Source organism: Macrobrachium nipponense, chromosome 5 (genome assembly GCF_015104395.2).
Source record: "Macrobrachium nipponense isolate FS-2020 chromosome 5, ASM1510439v2, whole genome shotgun sequence".
Classification (NCBI taxonomy): domain Eukaryota; kingdom Metazoa; phylum Arthropoda; class Malacostraca; order Decapoda; family Palaemonidae; genus Macrobrachium; species Macrobrachium nipponense.
This window is the reverse complement of record NC_061107.1, coordinates 80,640,508-80,654,884: the sequence shown is the minus strand read 5'-3', so window position 1 is coordinate 80,654,884 and position 14,377 is coordinate 80,640,508. Positions and strand designations below refer to the sequence as shown.

Sequence of the window (14,377 nt, the reverse complement as noted above, 5' to 3'; positions counted from 1 at the left end):
GCCTGTGTTCGTTCCTCGAATCTGTTAAGTTACGTTGGACGTGGCCTCCTGTTCCGAGAGGCGAAACTCTCGTTGCTTTAGACTGGATTTTAACCCTCAGCTCTCGGTCGACGCTGTGACCGTCTTACATTTAATAGCAAGGTTGCATTAATTTAAGGCAGGTCTTGATTCCTCTCGAGAAGACACCTTGTGTCTTTTGAATGAATGGAGCGTACCGAGAATGGGGTTGAGGTTAAGACTAAGTAACCATAACGCAAATCTTTTCAATTCTCGGTGTGAAATAAAACACAGCTGAACTTGGACTCAGGGGAGTTGAATTTTAGCAGTGCTTATTCGGCATAGTCTTTTAAGTCTTTTAGCCTCTGTAACTAAAGGAATAGCCGGGCAGGTAAGAATTATTTTAAACATTGCCAGTTTTCTGGATGATAAGCTTGATAAGCTGAGATGGAGGTACTATTATTTTTCATTAAGGTTACGTTAGGATAAGGAATCTCTCTCTCTCTCTCTCTCTCTCTCTCTCTCTCTCTCTCTCTCTCTCTCTCTCTCTCTCTCTCTCTCTCTCTCTCTCTCTCTCTCTCTACACACACACACACACGAGGAAATAAAGCAAGTAAGAGAAATCTGATTGCTCGCTCAACGAGCGAACATAGAATATGACGTCATCAAACATTTGTTACAGCTATTGTTTACACGGTGCATTACTCCGGCCACCCATTTCATTACAATATTGGGTGGCAGCCCCCGAGAGAGAGAGAGAGAGAGAGAGAGAGAGAGAGAGAGAGAGAGAGAGAGAGAGAGTTTGTGTGTGTATGTGTGATTCCGTACACATTTCAAGGATGAACGAGAAAAAAGCTCGTTCACAATGTAGACATCTGAGGACTCCCAGTCGTTATATGCAAATACGGATTTTAAGAGTGAAATGGCATTGGCGATTTCTCACAGATTTCTCTCCCCGTGCCATTTTCCACAGCATTCATACGAGCTAGCAGCCTCCGTTCAACATTCCGGAATCTCGCACTAACACGAGAAGGTTCCTTTTTTTTATATATATATTAATCTACCTAAACAGCGCTTCACTCTCTTCATCCTTATTGTCTTCATGGTTTTCCACGAAAACTGAAAAATATAATCGCCTTTGCATCATCTGTTCCGAAGCACTTTTTTCTTGTTTCAATATGGGGGTAGCTTAGGAAAAAGAGATGGAGGTCACTGCTACATTCATCCTTTAACTGTAGAGTAAAGGACGAACTATCTAAGTAAAATTTCCATGAGAAAATGGACAAAGTTTTACAATAGACTCATCATCATCATTGAGTCGAGCCCTCTTGCAAACCCACTGGCTTTTATCTTCCAGAACATCTGTCGTTTTAGTATGTAAGCCGAAGATAGGTTTTCGCTTACTCGGGAAGTGGGCGAGTCTACAAACTACTTTGTTGTTGTTGTTGTTGTGGGGGGTAGGAAAGGTCCATGGAAAGGTTTTGGCTTACTCGGGAAGTAAGCCTACAAACTACTTTGTTGTTGTTGTGGGGGTGGGGTTGGGAAAGGTCTATGGAAGAGCCTAAATATGTCTGAGAAACGTGTTTCGCGTTGGCTGAAAAGTTACAGGAATTTCAAGACAGGATATGTATGATTTATTTATTAGAATGAAAAGGTAAAAAAAGAATAAATAATGTTCATGCTAAACAGTACAGAAAAATTATTTCTGATAAAATGTAGCGTATTTATTTTAATTTTCGTTGGTGAAACAAGGCTCTATTTGACCGTAGAATTTAGCACGTTTTAATTCACGGTAAAAGTTCGGAATATAATGTCTGCAACTTATGCGTGAGTGAAAAATCTTGTATGCATCCTGAGTAAGCTGGAAGTCTGATCACGCCTCGTCACTACTTGTATTTATTTATTTCCTATTTATAGTAAGGTTACTGATGCTTGAGAGGAATTTTGTCTGGATGAAAGATTGTTTTCATCTTTTTATTAAAACTATGATGAGGAGTATATGTGAATGAAAGAACGGAATGGTGACTGATTAAAACTGAATCAAATATGTTATGTAATGCAGAAGTTGATTTTTATTATTTTTGGGGGAACAATTTTTTTTTTTTTTTTTTTTTTTTTTTTTTTTTTTTTTTGTGTGAATGTAATGTACTGAAGTTTTTCCTCTTTTATTTCCTTTCCAGACTTATGTCCGAGAAAACAGCGTATCGACCAGCCAAAAGGAAAATGCTCGGCCGCTGGTCAGTTCGCCCCCGTCCACCCCAGTTTCCTCCCTGTCTCCTACCCCACAGTCCGTCACGCCCACGGCCGCCCCCCCTCTCACACACACGAGCCCAGCGTCCCCCGTGGGCATTTCGGCAACGCCACCAGCCTTCCACTCTACGAGGCCCACCAACACCACCATCAGGAGACACACGAAAGCGGCGAAGAACCTCCTCATACCAAGGTTAGACTTTTATTTATTTGAATATTATATATATATATATATATATATATATATATATATATATAGATATATATATATTACTTCAGTATTTTTACAGCGAAATCGGCAGCACCCCCAATGACTACTTCTTTTCAAGCTTAGAAATGTTGATCGTTCTTCAGTTTTTATCCCTCCTGTCTCCCCGCTTCTCATTTCTTGGTTTTCCTCGGGCCTGGACTAGGAAATACTACCATTTTCTGAATCCCATTGATCTATATTCATAAAAAAAAATGCCTGTTTGTCCTCACATCCACATTTTCATGTCTTATTTATTAATGTACTTACAAAAATAATCCCATAAGCATCTGTTTTGCATGTGCATATAAGCGTCAGAGCGAGAGAGAGATGGATTTTGAAAGTTCATTTGATGATTGAATCGGTCTTTTAAGTAAGACAATTCAGCTTAAAAAGTGAGTCGACAGACCACTAAGATTAAGTAAGGAAACGCACCCGAGAAGCAAAACAATGGCTAATGAACTGGTGAAATAGGGACGAATTCCATTTGCACCTTCTACTTTTACTTTAATCTAAATGAAAGCTGGCGGGGCCATGGTGCAATCTGGAGCCGTATTGTAATTTCATCACTTCTTCTTAGTCCGTAGCCGAGAGAGAGAGAGAGAGAGAGAGAGAGAGAGAGAGAGAGAGAGAGAGAGAGAGAATCTGTTAGTTACTGTGACATGAGAAATTTCGAGTGTTAGTGGTCGACTCGTTTGAAAAAATTTTTAAAAACGCTATCCGATTTCTGGTTGTAGAGGCCTTTTTCTCACTGTTTAATAGTTTGCCTCTGTCCCTTCTCATTTATGGATGAGAACGTAGGTCAGCCCTCGCATTTCTTGAAACATTCTTTTTTGGATCGAACACTAGCTTCTGTTTTCGTTAGAGAAAAACAGAAAGATGGGGAACCTTATCTCTAGTATAGTCTTAAACATTCTCTCTCTCTCTCTCTCTCTCTCTCTCTCTCTCTCTCTCTCTCTCTCGTGGGGAAGCAGTTTGAGAGCTTTCCTTAAAGAATCTGCTCGCCTTCCTTGACCTAAGAAGAGAATTATTGGCCTTGGTTGTTAATGGGCTATTGTGGATCGTTGGCATGGGTAGAGAGAAATAACAGACGTGAGTTAATTGTATATCTTCATGCCATCTGTAAAAAAAGTGAAAAGTTTTAAAACTCGGATGATAAAAACAGGAAAACAAACCAATAACTTCCTGATTGCATACTTACGCATGAACTTGTCCGACCTACCTCCAATTTACACTTGCGACCTCACACGTAGTACTTCTTTTCGTCATCGCATGAAGTCGAGTTAAAAGATTCCTCTCAGTACGTCCCTTGGAGTTTTCCCATCGGCCGTAAGACAAAGGTGTAAGGTGGTCGCTGATTGGTCGGTGGTGTACTGGAATCAGTGCATTTGCAGTCCTTGGCTGACTCTTTGTTATTGGGTCTTATGAATGTTAAAATTCAGGTGGGGAGCTGAAACTTATGCAGGTCTTTTTTTTTTTTTTTTTTTTTAGAGAGAGAGAGAGAGAGAGGAGAGAGAGAGAGAGCGAGAGAGAGGAGAGAGGAGAGAGAGAGGAGAGAGGGGGGGGGGGATCTTGCATGCAAATACGTGCATGTCTTTTTATATATATATATTGGGTACCTGAGGTTATTTCAGGTAACGAATAGTTTATAGACAGAAGAATGGGCTTTAAAACTATGAAGCTCCTGTACGACTTTCTCTACGGCTTAAGGCAAATTTATTTAACTGATCAGGAAGACACTTTACTTCCAATCCAATCGTCCTTGTCGGTAGCATGTTGTCATGCAGTGTTCAAACTGTATGTTAATTTTTATTTGCCTTGACTTCGTTTCTATATAAAGTCTGGTGATATACCCAATTGAAGCTTTGGTGGATATGAATAGAGACAGACAAACAATTCATATGATACAGAAAAATTTCCACAGGTTAATCAGCAGCTATTGAGTTAAAAAAAAAAAAAATAGAAGGCTGTGAAATCTGGTGCCGTTAAATTGAAAAGACTAAAATCATTGGAAGCGTCAAGAGCTTCAAACTGATTTTAGAATCATCTTAGAATCAAAATGTTTTAAGTGTTATCATCTCTGAAACTATTCTGCTAATACTACAATGGGCTCATGTATGTCAATCTTACGGAATTAAGAGTTTTTATTATTTTCTACAAGAAGTCCGTAGTGGCTGCCAAATCATGTTAAGACCTTCTTTGTGAAAGAAAGTGCTACATATTTAGCCCCTCAGTGGCGTGATCGGTATGGTCTTGACCTGCCACCTCGGTGGCCGCGAGTTCGATTCTGGGGCATTCTATTGAGGGGTGAGAGATGTGTATTTCTGGTGATAGAAGTTCTTTCTCGACTTGGTTCGGAAGTCACGTAAAGCCGTTGGTCCCGTTGCTGAATAACCACTGGTTCCATGCAACGTTAAAACACCGTACAAACATAAATGGTCTTATATAGTCCGCAAAAGAGTCGGACATTAAACGTTTCTCTCGAAAGAGGGTTCGATCGAACCGAAAGCGACAGAGTTGCACACTCACACCATGAGCAGTAACGCTTGATGGAGCCGTTCACTCACTCGATGTCTAGCGTCCGTTGTGAGAGAGAGATTGCTTCGTCAACATTATGTAAGCTGAAAGATTTAAAGGCAACACCCCACTTTGTAAGTGTCACTGAATTATTTTTTAAAACCTGAAGACAGATGATCTAGTTGCAAAGCACTCGATAAAGACAAAGACGACTTTTGAAAAAAAAAATAAAGCAAAAATAAATAGATAAAATAAAATAAATAAAAAATAAGAAAAGTCATTGTTGAGTGTTGTGCAAGTATATCTGTTGGGCGTGGCCTGTGTCTTTAAGGTGAAAGATACTATCACTGTCCTTATCAGCCTTCCGCCTCGGGAAGGAGAATAGATAAGGTAGAGATATTGTATAACGAATGTATATAACGGAATTTAAAGATCCTCGTGCATTGCGCCACTTGCATTGTTTCCCTGGTGGCCAAAGTAGGGATTTGTGTACCTGGCTGTCAGTTGAATGTAGTGGATCGCAGTTGAGAGAGAGAGAGAGAGAGAGAGAGAGAGAGAGAGAGAGAGATCAGCAGGTATGTGACGAGAAAAAGTAATTAAACAACGAGAGAGTGCAAGGGCGAGGTATTAACCTGAGTGCACGATTTTATCAGATATTCATCGTAAGTATTTCCCTATCTACCCAATGAATTAGTGAAGGAAGGCCCAGCCTGCTTTTATGGTGACTCAGTGTAAGGTACGTCTTGAGGTTTTGGTTCCTTGAAATGCCTCCCGTCTCCCCTTTTCATTATGATATCAAGGGAAAACATGATGCCCTCATCCAGGTAACAGGTGCGTTCCGATCCTAACCGGGATGAGTCACACTTACATTGTGTGCAAATTAGACCTGTTTGACTAAGATTCTGTGCCTGTCTGTGATGGGGGGCACTTGAGATAATGCAGTGCAAGTGTCAGGTGTTGATTCAGAAATGATGAAACTTCATTGTTGTAAGGTTATTTGTCTTCTATTTTAATGCTTGACAACAAGGCAGGGACACTGAAACCTGAAGGCGGTATTTTGCTGTTTTAAGAAAGAACTGTAGGAATGACTGGGTAAGAGTTAAGGAAAGGGCTTCTTAACAGCACACTCGTGAGATGTCGAAGAAACCTCACACTTGGTGACAAGTCTTCGACATTTATATATACGTGGGTGAAGTGACAAATTTTCTTTCTTATCCAACAAGGGCTAAGGGAGCTGGGGATTGGAGAGAGGGCCTAAGGATGTCCTTTGAGGGGGTCCATGTAAGGATATTGCATCCTCCTGTTTGACGTCAAAGGAGGGTGTAGGGGTTATAGGGTTGAGGGAACCCCGTACTGATAAGAGCCTGATAGTAGAATGGGGTTTGAGAAGGAAAGGTCGTTTTGCCTTAATGAGGATAGTATACGAGGAAGGGTTCGAGACGACTCCGTGACTTAGGAGCCATTTTGTTAATGGAGGACTCGACTCAAAGTTAACCAAGACGTGGAACGTGGCCTCCATTGAGGGGGGGTTGGTTGGGGGGATGTTGAACCATGTTGAAGGATAAGCTGATTTCGATGCATTTATCCATTGGTCACTTTTACTTGTTCCTCGTAATCGCAACATTAAAAGTTAGGGTTTTCTCAAATTCATGAGCAATCTGTGAATAATGACTCCCACGTCTCCATAACGCCACGTAACGGAAACTAAAAGTAATAATGATATTATAAAAGTTGTGGGTTCTGATACAAAGTGTTGAGCACAAAAATAACAACAATGCGGGCAGAATGTCCATTGCCAGCATGTTGAGATAAGAATCAAACTCTTCCATTGTCGACCCATTGCCGAAGGCTTTCTGCCTCAGTTGGCAATGTTGGTTAGAAGGGTTTGAAGGGCGGAGCTCACTTTTGCCTGTCATCTTTTTGCCCCAGTTGTTCTCTCTCTCTCTGCTTGGTAATTTATCCCTCTCCTCTCGTAACTCTCATTGCATCTCTCACTGTCTTTTCTTGTTGGTCCTTCCTCAGTGGTCGCTCTTCGATGTTCTGTTGTTTTGAGGCTAACACATTTTTCCCCTTGTGCCTTTCTTTTAATGGTACCGCTGTTATGCGTTAAATTTTCGTCTTCCTCCGCCGTTAACATCGTTATTTTTTTACCTAGAATATGCGATTGCTTTCAAAGTTAATCTCCCCATTCTTCCCCCCTCCCACCATACATGCTTATCCTCCCTTCCTCCCCTCCCTCTCACCTTCTCTTTCTACACTCTCACATTCATCTCTCTTTTCCTTTCAAAGGTCGGACCTTTACTCGTCATATCTTAATTGCGTATCTCTACTCTGCCTGTTGATTCAAAGTCAGCCCCCCCCTCCCTTTACCCACTTAAGACATAGTGCTCCTTTACCTCCTCCAGCACCCCCCCCCCCCCCCCGAGCCTTTCCTCCTAGCCCCACGCATATTTCGTCTTGCCATTGAAGGGGCATTAACATAGATTTTTCCCCTTCACTAGTTCCGAGGTTTATCTGATCTGAAATATTTATTATTCATCCTCAAGGTAGCAACTAACTTCTTGCAACAGTTGCGTATTTCATAGCTGTGATTATATTTATGTCTCCCATGGTTGTCTTGTTGATGTTTACGGTGCATCTCTCCATTTAGTTTTGTTCCCGTGTGCATTTGTACCTTTTGGTTGATTTCTGTAATTGCATAAAAGCTTCAAATATTCCTTTCTTACAGTTGGATAGTCCATTAATGGATTATAACGAAGTGTTTCCAGTGTAGACAAAACGTGTAGTACTAATATATTCTTTTTTTTACATTACCTATAGGCATCCTTTGTAGTAACGTTAAAATTAATGGTCTTATTATATGAAAAACTACTTGTTTGTTGCAAGAGCCAAGTTAGTGCTGGTTATGTATAAAAGTTCGAAGCTGTGTTTTAAATGCCAACCAATAAATGTGGAAAGAGGATGAGAGTGAATAGGACTGTGTTAAATAAAATATCCAGTAAACCTAGGAAGAGAGAAACAGAATGATACAGGGGTTCATGTTTTCAATCGATGATCCAATAAATCTAGAGAAAAAGTGAGATATCCGGGCTGTAAGTTTTAAATTAAATGGATCTAATACATTTTTACAGAGAGAGAGAGAGAGAGAGAGAGAGAGAGAGAGAGAGAGAGAGAATGATGCTCGTGTTGTTATACACCTTCTCCTCCAGTGTCAAGGAAACCTCTCCAAACCCTTTGGCCCTTCGGGTGCTGGTTCATCGTGATGGGGTGAAGGGTGGTTTCTTTTGCGACCTTAACCCCTATCTCCCCCCACCCACACTTCCCTCCCCCTCCCCTCAATCCGGCTCCTCCTCTGGCGTGTCTCTCATGCACACACCTGACACATAACGTGGGCCTTGTTTTAAACTCTTGGTACCAGCTGTGATGCATCCTGTTGCGTTGATCTTGTGTGGAATCAGACAGAAAACTTTGATGAGAGAGAGAGAGAGAGAGAGAGAGAGAGAGAGAGAGAGAGAGAGAGAGAGAGAGAGAGAGAGAGAGAGAGCATTGTGGTAATGTCGTAATACTTCCGGAATAAGAACTCCAACTTCCTGGAGGGCCAGGGTCTCCTTATATCAATTTGTCTGAGGGTAAACATAGACTCACACAAGCGTAAGATGCCCCCCTTTCAAACGGGCCTTGACTTTTATTACTTGCCGTGTTGCCTCCAACGTTGATGAAAAAATATGCAGCCATTGGGGGCTGATGTGAACGCCACGAACTCTGTCAAGATTCCCAAATATTAATAATAATAATAATAATAATAATAATAATAAAAATAAATTAGGAGAAAGTTTTCTTCAGTGCATGATGAATTTTTCATTATTTTCTTCCTAATAAATTGTAAATGTGGCAGGCAACAACATTGCGACTGTTCCACGTTATGATTTCACTACCCGCATTGAAGGTACATGTTGTCGATGATAAAGTAGAAAGTTTTGAGACGCGAAACTATGATTGAATGTATAATACGTTCGAAAAAGTAGTTTTGGGCGAAGCCTGACGGTCAGCCTAAGTAATAAACACAATTTGAACAATAGTCTATTGATAGGATGCTAGAGGCATATAATTTCTTAGACATTATCTATGAATTATACTTCCATATTTTACATTCATGTCTGAGAGCGAGAGAAAGTAGACAACAACAGAAGGCATGTCAATTTAGTTATTGGTGATGTTAGTTTTAAGCAGTGAGTAATATTCTTTTCACACCTTTCAGATTTTATTATCCAATGGGACGCCCAACGACCCAGTCAGCGCAGGAGCAGGCGGTGAGTCGATTAGGGTCACTTTTCCGGGAGCATGGAGGACAGATAACGAGGGAAAATATGGAATCCCTCATGAGGGCGTGTCAGTTACCCCTTTACTGGAAGGCGCCTCTGTTCATCGCTGCAGGCGGGGATAAGCTCGGCTACCTCACACAGGAACAATTTTGTGATTACTGGAGCAGGTAAGAGGAAAAACATTTCTGAGTGTTAATTATACTTTATAATAATATGCTCATGTCAAAATCAGTTTCCAACTACCTAAGAACATGGAGTATAATGCCTGTGTTTTTCTAACTGTTCCTCTCGTAGTTGTTTTATTTTGACTGTCATTGTTTGGACAAACCATTATGTTTGGGAAATTGGGCAAACCATATGAATTTCCCTTACGAATGCCTCCAACAATTGTTTTTTTTTTATCTTTTATTACAATTATGGTTTTAGGTGAACAAAAATTTATTACTATTGTGCAGTCTACATTGTGCAATTGGGGAAATACATACTACTATATTATATTTCTTAGCCAGTTATACAAACTGTTCAAAGCACACCTAGTTGCAACACTTTTCGTCTTTGACTGCACCTCCATTCATATTCTCCTTCTTCCCTCTTACCTTCCACCCTCTCTTAACGATTGTTTTAGAGTGCATCTGTGATATTTTCTTCCTGTTAAACCTTTAAAACCTTCCTACTCTCAATTTCCCTTTTGGCGCTGAATGACCTCACAAGCCCCAGCACTTGGCCAAAATTGTATAGTATCCTATTCTATTGTATTCTTCATCACCATAAATCATAAAACTATTATGCATATGAGGACCCAACTAGCAGGGGCCACCCCATTTCTCCCTTAACATTGCACATAGCTTAGGCTATTCCTTACCTTGATGAGGTTGAGGTACACAGATAGAAGGCATTCAATTCCACTTGTCACTGTCTCAATCCCTACATACTGTATTTGACTCTTTCAGCCAAGGTTTCACTTTTGAAGTAGAGCCACATATAAGATTTTTCCATGAAAACAGAACATTGGGAAAGTCACATGCTGTGAGTCTTGTTCAGCCTAATTATTATATTGAAGCTCAGTGATATATATTACACTTTCACTCCATTATAATTCAGTGTTAGATAGACTGCTCATCTTGTGTGTAATCATACAAATTTGATGCACTAGGATGCACTAAGATAGTATGTGCTGTCTAGAACTGTAGAAATATGTACTGTTTTGAAAAGTTAATTTCTTTTTTAATACAAACTCTTTACTTTCTTTATACTGTAGGGTCCATTTCATGTCATTTTGAGACAGACAGACTTGGTACTGTAAGTACCTAAAGGATTTTTTTACTTAAACATAAATTTTACATAATACCTTGTTGATAAATATTGATTGTGTTTCAAATCTTCAAACAGCATTGAATGTTTCCTTTACAGAGTGATCTCTACTTGCCATGACATGGCATCTCGCTTTGTGCGCGTCCTTAGCCGTGGTGTGCGGAACTACCTCATTCCTGAGGATTTCCTCAGTATGATCCAAGATGTAGTGGACACTCATCCTGGACTCACTTTTCTTAAAGAAGCCACTGAGTTCCACTCCAGATATGTTCACACTGTAAGTGCATATAACCTCACTAGAGAATTTTTTTGAAGCTCTTCATTACATTCTTAAATTCAGTTGTATATGTAATAAAATTCAGTTACTTGCCATATTATTCAATGTGTTGCAATACATTTTTAAATAAGAGCTAATGTGTAAAGTGTATCTTCTTAGAATAGTATACATATTTTTTTTCTAAATAAAGTATCTTAATATGCCACTTCACACATTTTAAATTGAGAAATGTAAAGCAAAGATTTATTTTACAACTGTACCATATTTATTTATCTAGTTTAATTTTCATTACAGGTAATAGCAAGAATATATTATTGTGTAAATAGGTCGTGGTCAGGTAGAATAACTGTACCTGAACTGAGAAGATCCAATCTGCTACAGGTATGAATATATTTTTTGTCGCAATTCTATAATTATCCTAACAGTTTTTGTATGAAAAGTTGTGAATAAGGGGTTTTATCTGTAAAAGCATACTATTTCATTTTAAAAAATATAAAAGTGTATTCTGTAATTACTATTACCCCCAACACTGAAAACCAGTCTTTATAAAACTAGTATTGGGATAGCTGCGCAAGTTCCTGTGTTCATGAAAAAATTACTTTTGTGTAAATGGTCAAGGGTGTTGTGCCAAATGTCTTTAAAATATGTGACAGGCCAATTATTGTTAATTAAATATACTCCAAAACTAATTTAATATTTGGTATTGTGTAAGAAGTACATACAAGAAATTTTTCATAATTACATAATTGATCTACAATTGATTATGATACAAAAAAGGAAGAAATTAAAGTGTCATTGATAATAGAGCACATATATGTAATATATACTGCCAATGACCTGTAGAGGTCATTCAGGTCAAAAGGAGCTTCCAGAAACAAGAAAATGATGACGAAAAACACCACAAAAAGAATTTTAAAAAATCCGGAATAAACCAGTCTCGTCTCAGAATATGAAGAATTTCATAGTTGTGAATAGAGTACTGGCTCCGTAAGCTTCATGATAACTATTGCCTCAGGCTTCGATATGCACAGATCAAGATAAAGTTTGTTTCTATCTCCAGCCTGCAGTATGGAAATGCAAGTTTATTGTTGAGAAATATTGATTAAAAACCAATATCACTATCTTTTCCCCTATTTACTTTCAGTAGTAACATTGGCTTCAAAGGGAAAACTAGGAAAATGTGTGAAAGTATGAAAAAAAATTAACATTCTAAGTGGGACAAGAGGGCCATGGAATAGACATCATGAGCCAGTGTGCTGAACCTTAAATGAACTTGAATTTGAGATTCTTGAATGTTGCCATGCTAGCTATAATGTAAATCAAGGTGAAGTAAAGTATTTATCATACATAAAGACACGTAATTGATTCTGATAGGGTATATTATTACTGGCTAATACAGTGCATATTATTTGTATTATTCTTTCAAAGTAACGAAGCTTCCAGCAGTTATACTTTTTTGTAGTGGGATTCAATCCCTAAGCTCAAGCTGCCATCTTCATGAAATAAAGGATAACATGATGAATAGCAATAAAAAATGATAGACATGCTTGAATTTTACTTTTACTCATGAGATGTTTCATAAGTTAAGTATCTCCTAAAAAAATAAGCTAAAAGTTCAACTAAAATATGTTTAATAATTATTTCTATTTTTATTGCAGGTGATCAGCTACTTGGAAGAAGAGGAGGATATCAACCAGATTACAGACTACTTCAGTTATGAACACTTTTATGTTATTTATTGTAAATTCTGGGAGCTAGATTCGGATCATGATCTCTTTATTGATAAGCATGATCTAGCAAAACATAATGAAAGATGTAAGTTGTGCTGTTTATTTTATAAGTAAGAAACCATACAGTGAAACTGATAAATTTACTTTAAAATTCCATAGTACTTGGGTTTAGAAGTACTAAACCATCATCTTGTTTTGTACATATTGGGGAGGGGGCTGGTGAAGAGTTGTCTTTGTAAATACCTCTAATTGTTCAATACCACTAACTGGAATCTGGTAAAGAAAATAATTACTGTTTGTGTCAGAACACCAAATGGTCTTAACTTCAAATCAGATCAGTTAATTTCAGAACATACTCCTGCATGAAACATTACGAACAGGTATTTTTGTATTCTAGTTGTCCTTGGATGTTGTATTAGATTTACTGTCTGCCTTCATATTAGCAGAGGTAAAATATTGTCAATGAATGGTGAGATTTGACAATTTATATCCCATTTTGGGCTAGTGAAAAAAAAAACAACTTGGTAATATGCTGTCATACTAGATGATGGAATCTAACTATTTTCATATATATATTTTTTAATACATCATTCCACCCTATCAATCATACATGCTTGGTCTCGGATTTCTCTTGTCACGCCATTGGATAGACATAGTATGGTAACCTAATGATATATGTCCCATCTGAATGTACAAGTACCCGACAGTTGCGAACTTTTTCATGGGTCTGGTGTCCTCACAAGTTTTCCTTTATTTTACGTACTTCATTAGCAGGTAATATTGTTATCTGTGTCTTCTTTTGGTTTGCTGTAATTGTGAACAGTGTGTGAGTTTTCTTAAATTTTTATCCTGAGAATTCCGTATAGCATTTTCATGTGTTTTCAGTGTTGTGTAGTTTTTATTATTCTTCTGCAGTTTTTCGTTTAGGTTTCATAGTCGTTTTCACTGGTTAATAAATGATTTATTCATTTTCATTTTAACCTCCACTAGTTCCTTTACCAGTGTGAGGGAAGGATGAGCTATAATTTGTTATTTTCTGGCACTACCTTCTTAGCACTGTCTCTTCAGTACTAGACAGGTAATTTTCTTACAGTTGGCACAAATTTTGCATGTTCTCTTCCCCTAATTACCTATTAGTCTGTATTTTCAACTGATTTTATTATATAGTGCGAAGCTTTTTCAGCGCTGTTCATGGCATTTTACAGCCCTGTAACTTGATGTTGCATCAAGTTACAGTGCTGCTAACGGCAAGAATAGGCATCAAGTTAACGGCACAGTGCCAAACTTGACACCATTAAAAGTACCAATAATGGCGAAACACAGACTTACAGCAGAAATCAAGTCGTAATGCTTGGGTGGATCCCCCACTGTAAGTTGAGAGCCATAGTCATTTTTTCCTGTTTATTATTGACAGTTGTTACTCTGTACTATGTTATGTTTTCCAGCATTCTTTTCCTTCTTTATGATATTTTGTGGCCTTTGTTGCTGTTGTGCTTTTGTGTACACACGCACTTTCATGGCATTTGACAATGACCTGCACCTCTTGCACAGCAGCTGCCACAGTCAAGTGTGTTTATGACACCCCACCTGCAAATTATGCTGTAATTGGTTTGGCCAGGCAGTGGTCACACAGCTAGGAAAAGGGTCTACAAATCTAGGTGTGCATGTGGAACCCTTGCTCCTAGGTTTTCTGACTGTAAAGGCTTGCACAAACTTTCTAGGACTT

The 14,377-nt window shown here is 38.6% G+C and overlaps 1 protein-coding gene across 9 annotated transcripts in view; it reads left to right on the top strand.

The window, feature by feature from the left end:
* The window catches only part of LOC135215456 (mucin-2-like), a 372,218-nt gene that overhangs the window by 344,957 nt on the left and 12,884 nt on the right, over nt 1–14,377 (top strand). For all 9 annotated transcript variants that reach the window (XR_010314688.1, XR_010314687.1, XM_064250173.1 and 6 more), the window contains 5 exons: nt 2,178–2,440; nt 9,270–9,500; nt 10,744–10,921; nt 11,216–11,302; nt 12,580–12,736. Coding sequence is in view for 7 of the 9 variants with exons in the window: in XM_064250173.1 (XP_064106243.1) it covers nt 2,178–2,440; nt 9,270–9,500; nt 10,744–10,921; nt 11,216–11,302; nt 12,580–12,736 (916 nt within the window). In the remaining 2 variants the exon portion in view is untranslated. The remainder of the gene's footprint in view (nt 1–2,177; nt 2,441–9,269; nt 9,501–10,743; nt 10,922–11,215; nt 11,303–12,579; nt 12,737–14,377) is intronic.